Source organism: Schistocerca americana, chromosome 4 (genome assembly GCF_021461395.2).
Source record: "Schistocerca americana isolate TAMUIC-IGC-003095 chromosome 4, iqSchAmer2.1, whole genome shotgun sequence".
NCBI lineage: Eukaryota > Metazoa > Arthropoda > Insecta > Orthoptera > Acrididae > Schistocerca > Schistocerca americana.
The window spans coordinates 383,594,360-383,604,153 of NC_060122.1; the positions used below are offsets into that span (position 1 = coordinate 383,594,360).

A 9,794-nucleotide genomic window follows, 5' to 3' on the forward strand; every position below is an offset into this window, starting at 1 on the left:
ACAGAACAAGCTTAAGATGGCTTGGGGAGTAAAGCTTAAGTTATTTCAGTATTTTAAAAAGTCAATAGGAAATACTCGAGAAATCGAGGAATTCAGGGTATAAAATTTGTGGGAAAATTCTTACTCAGTGATTAAAAACTATTGCTGATGTAATAATCTCAGAAGAACAATTTTGCAATGATAATATATTTATAATAAGGCAAATTATTGAAAAAGTCGGGATTTGGCATTTATTGATTATGAGAAAGACTTTCCTACGGTAAAAAGACCCTTTTCTGGATAATATTGGAAATAAAACGCATTCCTAAACACCTTATTAATACCTTAAAGAGTCTACTTGTAAATACTAACAATAGTTATAACTTCAGGTTCAAAAATATCTTATGAAATTTTAATAAATCAAGGTGTTCAACAAGGGTGCAGTTCGTCACACAGTCTATTTACTTTATATATGGACGATCCAGTTAAGAAGTTAATGATGAAATAGGGCTAGGAATCAAATACTCTGTTATATACTGATGAGCAGATAATTATACAGGAAACAGAAGATAATTAACAAATAGCGGTGACTAGATTTAGCCAAAACGCGAACTGTTACAACTATATCTGAAAATAAGACAGAGATAATGTCTTTCAAAGGAGAAAATTCAGTCAGATAGAAAATCATAATAACTAATAAGATTTTAGAACAATTATCCCGCTTCAGTTATCTAGGAGGCGATATTTCGTTTAACTATTACAAAGACGTTGAGAAGAAGGTTAATAACTATCGAGCTATCTATTTCCAATTTTATAAGGCTTTATGACGGTTGAGTTACATATCCAGCTGTTGATGCCTCAAAAGGATGAAATTTCGTAACCAAGACGGTTTTTATTCTGAAATGATTTCTAGTGTGATTCCATAGAAACGTAGATTACATAAATTTTTCCGAGTATATGAACACTGTATGAAGGACACTATTTCACAATGGCATTTATTTCAATTTAAGAGGGAAGTCTTATGTCATTAGCTTTCTGCAATGTTTTTTCGCATGTTAATAAGGCAACGGTAAACCGTAGTGTAACGTAAATAGAGCGGACATCTCTCTTACTTCAGGCTGCATGCACCAGACAATTTCGACGCCGACAAAAATCAAATTTTCACAGGACTTTTATCAAACTCCAAATTCCATGCGTATCAGTTCAGCATCGTTCACACTCGGCCATCTCACTCCTGAAAAACTATTGGTATTTTGATAGATAAGAATATTCACTTCATCCGCTTTTCGAGGGTAATATCACTCGTACTTTCAACGAAATTTGTTTTTAAAAGGTACCAGAATATTCCATTTGTTTAATAACACGACTTCGTTTCAAAAAAAGGCAGGCAGCATTAAATGTGAAAGTACCAATAGTTTATTTAGACAAAAGGTGGATTCATGCGCATTATACTGTGAATAAATTCTGGCAAAATGACAGTGCCTGAGGAGTAATGTCAAACAAAAGTTGTGTGGTCGCCCTGAAAGAGGGCCCACTTAGAGCCCGCACTCATCTTCATTTGTTCCAACTACTCCTGTAAGTATTCAGACAGAATAGCGAGTGATACTAAACAGGATCACGAAAAATACGTTCCAAGGAACTCTCAGATCATGAAGAAACCACTCGGAGCTGTGTATAACCCCCCGCCCACCTCTTCTCCCTCCCCCCCCCCCCCACCCCACCCAAAGGAGACACTATTTCGAAGTTGATAAGGTGATGGTGGTAAATAATATCCAGGAAAAGTGTAATTTTATTGAGTTGTGTATTTCAGGAACTTTTGTGTGGCACCTCGTAATGGGCATGTCTGTATACCTATACGTGCAGATTTGCCCGCCCAAAAAATGTCTGGGAGTAAAGAGACAATCATAGCCAGCTTCCTTTCATTCTGCAGAGCAGTGTCCCCGAAAATGATCTGTGATGCTGTGGTAATGAGAGAACTGAGCAATTTGTCCAGACTGGAAACCGTTAGAACCCGCCGAAAATTTTAACGGCTTCTTCTCCTTCAAAGATTCGCCTTGACACAGAAAGGCCGGCCGCTGTGGCCGAGCGGCTCTAGGCGCTTCAATCCGGAACGGTCGCAGGTTCGAATCCTGCCTCGGGCACGGATGTGTGTAAGACCGCGAAGGAGCTACGACGGCCTTGTCTTCTGTCTCCGAATAGCTTGAAAAGTGGCTACTCTATTTAGTAATTGAAGTACAACCACAAATAAACTTAAGACCTGATTTAGTGAAACTATGCCTCGTTATAATCAAATTCATGACAAACTAATAAATTATGGAGGGCTATCTCACTTCGATAATGAAAAAGAAATTGAATCGTTAGCTCATACTTACATAAATCGCTCAACTTAATGAATGTAGGCACAGTATGAATAACTGAACAAAATGTTACTTGAAAATCACTCGTTGACCGTATCAGAATTATTGAAGCGTAAGAATGGCCAACTTATAGTCGACACCTACTGTGCAATGGTGATCGAGATCCCTCTCTGTACTAGCAGTAGTTAAATATGAAAACTAAATAATTGCAGACAATAAGTATCAAAGTCATCTGAATACTATGTGCTTCGGAAGATTTGAAAATGCATGACGTATTAAGTAATACTGGACACATCAACATAACACTCCCTGTAATTTACTTTGTGGAACTTGAACACACAAACTTCACAGAATCAACCACATGAATTATTCAATCAGCAACGTCGTTAAAACCTACCTTCACAGTTGCAAATACATGTAAAAACACTATAAATCTGAGAACAGAGATAATTCGGTAGCTTTGTCAGGTGCAACAATCTGGCAGGCAAATGTGAATAACTGGCCGCACGTGAACATGAAACGGAGACAGACAAAGTACACACGATAATGTATGTAAATATTCAGTAGATGATTTAGAAGAATGAAAATGAAGAACACTGTGTGCAATCAGATTGAACAATTGATTCCAATTCAAGTAAAGATAGGTCACAAGCCACTACGTTTCCGAGAAATACGTGCAAATGAAAGTGTCCGCAATCACAAAGACTCTTATACCGTATATAATCGCTATTCAAAGAATATCATAAAATGAGCTGAAATGATGGAGAGAATGAGTTGATTACATAACGTTTCGGACTGAGCGACAAGAACACGAAGCTGTAGCCAGGTCCGAGCCTAAAAAATTCATAAAGACAGGGAAATTTCATTACTCCATGCACATGGATACCAGTTCACGATCGGAAATCATTCAGAGCTTAGCAAGTGAAATTAGTGAAAAGTAAGTTGTGGGATGCGAACACCACAGTAATTATTTGACAGCAAAATCTTGCCTATGGGCAACAACTTCGAATAACCACGAAAACGTAACTTTCTCACCAACACTGCCGACCCGATATCTCCCCATCTAGCCGCCAGCGTCGCCGTCCAGCAATAACAAGTGCCCACGAACAGGGCTATCCGCAAGCGTAGACTCCTAACCATCAGCACACTGATTGGTTTAAATCTCCCGGAACCGCCAGAGATGACCACTCTTCCGCCACAACACCTCTAAGGGACAGCTATGCTGTATGGTGTTCATACTGGTTGCAGAATATCTTTCCAAAGTTTCATCAATGACAAGTTCGCGATTAACTGAAAGAAAATTATTGAAATATTGAAAGTTGGCATTGAAGAGGCAACTTACAAGCTGACGAGGATGGCGCATTGATAAGACACTGGACTAGTACTCGGGAAGACTACAGCTCAAATCCCCATGCTGCCATCCAGACATGTTTGCCACCATTTCGTTACATCGATTACGGTGAAAGTCATGAGAGTTCCTTTGAAAGGACACGGTCGATCTCCTTGTCCCATCCGAGCTTACGACCGGCCATAATGACGTCGTCGCCGACGGGATATTAAGTCCTGTTCCTCCTTCCACTCCTCCATACTAAACTGCTCATTCATAGCTAGTGAGAGGATCGACTTTGATGACACATGCCTCGGTGCAGCGTAAGAGCACAGCTCATGATCGGAACACGGTCGTGCAATAATACGCAATGGAAAATAGTTCGTTTTTAATCCTTGCACTCTCAGTTTGTTTTTCCAAGTTAGTACTATTTTCAATGTCGTTCGACAGACAAGGAACGATTCGACTGATTTTGTTAACAGGTTGTCTCTGTATAACTTATATACACACTATGTGATCAAAAGTATCCGGACACGACTGTGAACTGCATAATTCACAACTTGATAGGCGGACCGTTCAATAAAGACGGAAATTACGATTAAACCAATACCGTTAGCTGCTGACAGGCGTTGATATACACCAACGGGGACAGTTGAAAATGTGTGCCCCGACCGGGACTCTTAAGCTGGGATCTCCTGCTTACATGTCAGGCACTCTATCCATCTGAGTCACCGAGGGCACAGAGGGTAGTACAACTTCAGGGACTTATCACTTGCATGCTCCCAGTGAAACCCACATTCTCAACTTATAGTCTACACACTACATTCGTAGCGCGCCTGCCATTATACCCATTACTCGTGGCAGACAATCCACCGAGTCCCACAAGAATTCAAGCAATTCGTGTGCATCCGCATTGAAGAAGGTCATCAGCAGGTTAGCCTTAACGATATGTCCGAAAGAACAGATGCCATCAGAAGGAGGCCCGGAGTGTTGTATAATTGGTGGAGAAACAGTAACAAGGAGAGCTCACTGGATTCGAACGTGGACTTGTCACTGTATGTCACCTAAGTAACAAATCCATCAGACACATCTCAACCCTTCTAAAACTCCCCGAGACGAGTGCTAGTCATGTGACTGAAGTGAATACGTGAGGTAGAATCTCAGCTGAGACGAGGCCAAGAATGTGGATGCGCTGACGTACAGGGACCGTTAAGTATTGTGGAATATGGTTGTACAAAATTGCACGAAATCAGCATAGGAAACCATTCGTGAGCTCAAAAGTGCTACCGGCAGTCCAGATAGCACAGTGACTGTGCGCAGAGAGTTGAAAACATAGGTGTAGAAAGACCGAGCAATTCCTCATAAGCCACATATTTCTGTACTCAGTGCTTAGTGAGACTTGACGTGGCGTAAAGAGCGACGCCTCTGGATAGGGGATAGCTGCACATGAGTGATTTGGGTGTGAGAAATCACGCTATACTCTGTGGAAATCCGATGGAATGGTTTGGGTTTGGCGAATGTCTGGAGAAGTTTGCCTGACATAATTTGAAATAGTGAAGAGAGGAGGTGGTGCTGTTACCGTATGGGGATGTTTTCCGTGGTTAGGATGCGGTGCTCTTATTTCCTTAAGAAAACCCTTAATGGGTAAGGCTATGAATACATTTTACAGCTTTGTGTATTGTGTACACTAGTGGAAAAGTTCGGAGACAACGAATCGTCCAATCAACATGGTAATAAACCACCATAAAGCAACATCTTTGAGGCAATGGTTTTGGACAATAACGCTCCTGAAGTGGACTGCTGTGTCCAGAGTCCCAACCTAAACCCAATGGAACATCTTAGGCGTAAGTCCCCAACGTCCATCACTACCTTCTCTGGTTTCGGCTCTTGAGGAAGAATTGGCTGCCATTCCTCCATAGAGGTTCAGACAACTCACTGAAAGTGTCCCCAGCAGTCTTCAAGACGTCATAAGGGTGAAGGGTGGATACACCACATGTTAGCGTTTATTAACAGGTGTCCGGGCAGTTTTGATCAGATAGTGTACAATAGATAAAAGAACATGATAGGACGGTATATTGTATCAAGATGTGTAAATTGAGCGTATACCAGTATCGATCATAGGTTTTTCGACGAAGACTGGTTAGTACCCGAAGAACAACAGCGGAGATGGTCCAGTGTCTTGTGGCGATTTTCGTTAACACCTATCTACACGCCAAATTTTCTCTGATTGAGACAGTGTATTTTGCAAGACACATTCTAGTAGCTCAAAGATGAAGTTACTAGTAGCATTATTTGTTGTAAGTGAGACGCCTGGGAGCTGTTTTTGTCTTACAGCCATTGTAAGTTACTAATACTATCCCTCTGAATTCCTACAGCCCGTAAGATGAACTACAGCTGCGCCGAGAACGCAAACTGCTTTTCCTTCGGGAATGCCGTCTGTAAGGACTACAAATGCGCCTGCGACGACGGCTTCCGCTTCGTCGAAGAGAGAAATTTCTGCTGGCCAATCAAAGGTAATCTTAGGTGCTTTCTGAAACTGTTGTGTTTTATTTAGAGTATGGGCAATAAACCAATTTTTTCCTGTCTTCTTGCAATTTAAATTACATCGAGTTTAAAACACTTTAAATTAGGTGACTTCCGTGTTGGAAGAAGAACGTAGATCTATGCCGCAGGCAACTCTTATGTTGCAGAATTCTCTGTCTATATCTTCACTGTTGCAATATACTGCTGTGCTTCATGGTCACGTCAGATCTGTTTTTACTTGTATGCGTTTAAAATACTCATAAGTCTTCAACAACACGGTATGTGGGTGACAACACATCGCTGATGGTCACCGGATCTCGCACCGTTGTTTACAATGACGTCTCTAACACACAGGGAGTTTCTCGAGATGCAGTAAATACAGGACCTCACAGTGTATAGTAGCTAATTGTTGAAAATATTTCAAAAAAAAATTAGTGTAAGTATGCGACACGTTTCAATATTTTGCACGAAAACACATGCTAATTTCGTAATAGTGCACAGATTTAAGAGCGAATTCTTAATTCATAAACCAAAGTGAGTAATTTATCGTAGTTACGGTTTTCAAACATTTCACCGCTGACATTAATGTTGAGCCCGTACGCAATCCTCTTTGTTTCTTACTTATTTCCAGCCAAATACCTCATTTGATACTCATCCCATAGCTTCCTTCAAATATGCTCAGTAGAATTTCTATGAGTATTTTGGCTCATTTTTTCCAGGTCATGAAGTAGTAATTTGTTTACATCTCATTACCAAGGTCACTGACCTCAGAAGCCGAGTTGGCGGCGTCCATACCCCCTCCTTTATCACGTGATAAACACAGCCATCACATTACAAACCACACATCCTCCCCTCCCCCTGTCCCATCCTCGCCCCTATCTCAAAAGAGCCACATTGAATTATTAAAAATTGAACAACGAATCAAAAATTCAGGATAGCGGAAATAGTTCAGTTGTGTTAGTGGGAAACTAAAAGCCCCTTCACCGCCCTGTCCTTCTCGTTCCATCGAATCACAGCGAAATATTAAGATGAAATACCCTATAAATAAAGAAATATAAAAAATCCATCATTGTAGAACTACATCAGTTGTGCTCTACACTTCTAGCAAGTTATAATCTAGTGTTAAAATGAAGTGTAAAAATGCCTTCTAGATGCATTATTTCCATAATATTTACATAAAGCTGCATAAGCAAACGCACTGCATAATGTATCAATTCCCTCCCCTACCCTGCAATAAGAACCTAATGTTTTAGCCACCAATAAAACGAAAGAGCTAAGCCCCATTTTGGCTACGCTCAAACGTCCTAATCATTTACCAAAAAGTTCTGTTTGCAAGATTAACATATCTAAAATACCTGGGTTGCCTAAAATGGGGCCAAAAAAATCTTCAGATATATTTACACTACTGACTACAAAAATTCATTTACGAACCGGTTCACCAGTTTCACATCTGTGACTTTTTTTCTTTGTTGTTATTTCAACCCCCCTCGACGGGGGCGGGCTGGCAGCAGATAAAAACCGCTCTTTAGCCAAGGATTACACAAACCGTAATTGCAGATGTTAAAATCTATAAAAGTTGACAAAAAATATGTTTTTCTAATCAATAGGTAGGTGGATGATAATGATGATTTTGAGATAAAAACAAATGACAATAAGCGAAGATTTTGTAAAATACACATAGATGGGAAGTAGAAGTTGTTTTTAAAACTCGTTTGACGATTTTTATTACAGTTAAAATATAAAAATGATGAATGTGAATGATGCCATGGTGTAATGGTGATGCTAGGATACACAGAAAGAAACCATCATGATGAAGGTACAATGATGAGTATGATTAGGGGGCAGGTATGATTAAAAGTCACCATGTTGGATGAAGGAGGAAGAAGAAAATGGGAGTATGGTGTGAGGGGGAGCGTTGTGATTATGGTTAGGTAGGGGGTTATATCTCTGGACGGATTTCATTGTAGGGGAGAGAAAGTTGAAGGATGGATAAGGCATGGACGTGCATGGAAGGTAAAATATGGATGTGATAGCGCAACAGGATATCTAGCTAGGTTATTAGTGGGTGGGAAACAGTGTTGGGACTGTGTTTTGCGATTAATTTATTAGATCCGAAGATTCTCTAGAAATAGAATAAGGTGTGGGAAGTGGATGAATTGGTACAGGATGCTAGGTGTGGAAGATAGGCGGATGCAGAAGGCGAGGTGAAGGGCACTTTTTTTTAGTATTTCAAGAGACTATAGAATTTAGGCGAGGCAGACATCCAGGCAACGTGGGTGTAGTTTAAGATGGAGTTGATGAGGAACTTATATGTGTGGATAATGGTAGAAGGATGTAGACCTCAGGTGCGACCTGTCAGTAGTTTTCGTAGCTTAGGCTCTGTATTGGATGGTAGGGAGATGTGCATTCAAAGTTAGTTTTCTGTCAAGAGTTATCTCTAAAATTTTCTGTGTTACTCAGAGGGAGAGACGGTAACCTGGAAGACGGAAACGCCAAGTGGTGCGACCAAAGATGGTGGCTTGGCTTTCGTGTGGATGTACTTCGAGTTTCCACATGTTACACCACTCGATTAGAAGTTGGAGTGAAGCATCGAAGAGTTGAAGGATATGATGAGTGGCTAGGTCGACGTTGTCGACAGCATATTGCAGAAGGTATTTAGGGCTTGTGCTTTTGGAAATGTCTGCAGAGTACAGGATGTAAATGAGAGGTGAAAGGACAGAGCCTTGAGGCACGTCTGGAGCAAGGTGGAGGATGTGGGAGCAGGCATGGTTGATTGTGACATATGTAGGACAGTGTTGAAGGAAGGATCCTATTAGGCGGGCATCGTTAAGTAGGAATGCATAGGTTTGTAGCTTGAAGATCAGGGCAGAATCTCATACCCAAGCGAAGACTTTTTGGATATCAATGGAGACAAATATGGCGGACTTCCATTTATTCAATTTATGTGAAATCACATGATTAAGGTAAAGAATTTGGTCGTCGATGTAATAGTTGGGACAAAAGCAACACTTGGTATTGGGAACGGGTAGGTGGGTTGTAAGGTGCTGATGGATTCGATGAGTAAGAATAGTTTCAAAAATTTTGCTGAAAACTGACCCGAGGGTGCAAGGTTGATATGCTGATGTTTGCGAGGGTGGCTCATCAGGTTTCAGGAAGAGGAGAACTTGAGATGTTTTCCACTGCTCTTGGTAAGAAACTGTGTACAGAGTGGTATTGTAAAGGTGTGAAGGATGGCAAAGGTTTCATGACAGGCTCTGGGACTTTCCTTGAGGTGGCGATAAGTAATTGTATCATGACTAGCCGCTGTGTTTTGCTTTTTAGCGAGTGTTTGTGTAATATCGTCAGCCTATACTGGTGTGTTTAGTTCTGTTCATGGAGTGCTGTGTAAGTACTGGAAGTATGGTACGAGAGGTGGGACAGTACATACACATAAGGGTCCATGGTGTAATCAAAGTTAGGATCATGTGGGATGGTGGATGTCTCTTCCAAGTGGGATGCGAAGCGGTTGGCTTTGGTGAGGTTGCCTAGAAACGCCTGTTGCTATGTAGAATGGGATAAGTGGGAGTGGGGTTGTTTCTGGAGAGTCTATGAAATTATTTCCAATACTT

The 9,794-nt window shown here is 40.9% G+C and overlaps 1 protein-coding gene across 1 annotated transcript in view; it reads left to right on the plus strand.

The window, feature by feature from the left end:
• Positions 1-9,794, plus strand: part of LOC124613923 (multiple epidermal growth factor-like domains protein 10) — a 145,372-nt gene that overhangs the window by 88,821 nt on the left and 46,757 nt on the right. Inside the window, exon 8 of the mRNA XM_047142676.1 lies at positions 6,039-6,176. Within this exon, the coding sequence (XP_046998632.1) occupies positions 6,039-6,176 (138 nt within the window). The remainder of the gene's footprint in view (positions 1-6,038; positions 6,177-9,794) is intronic.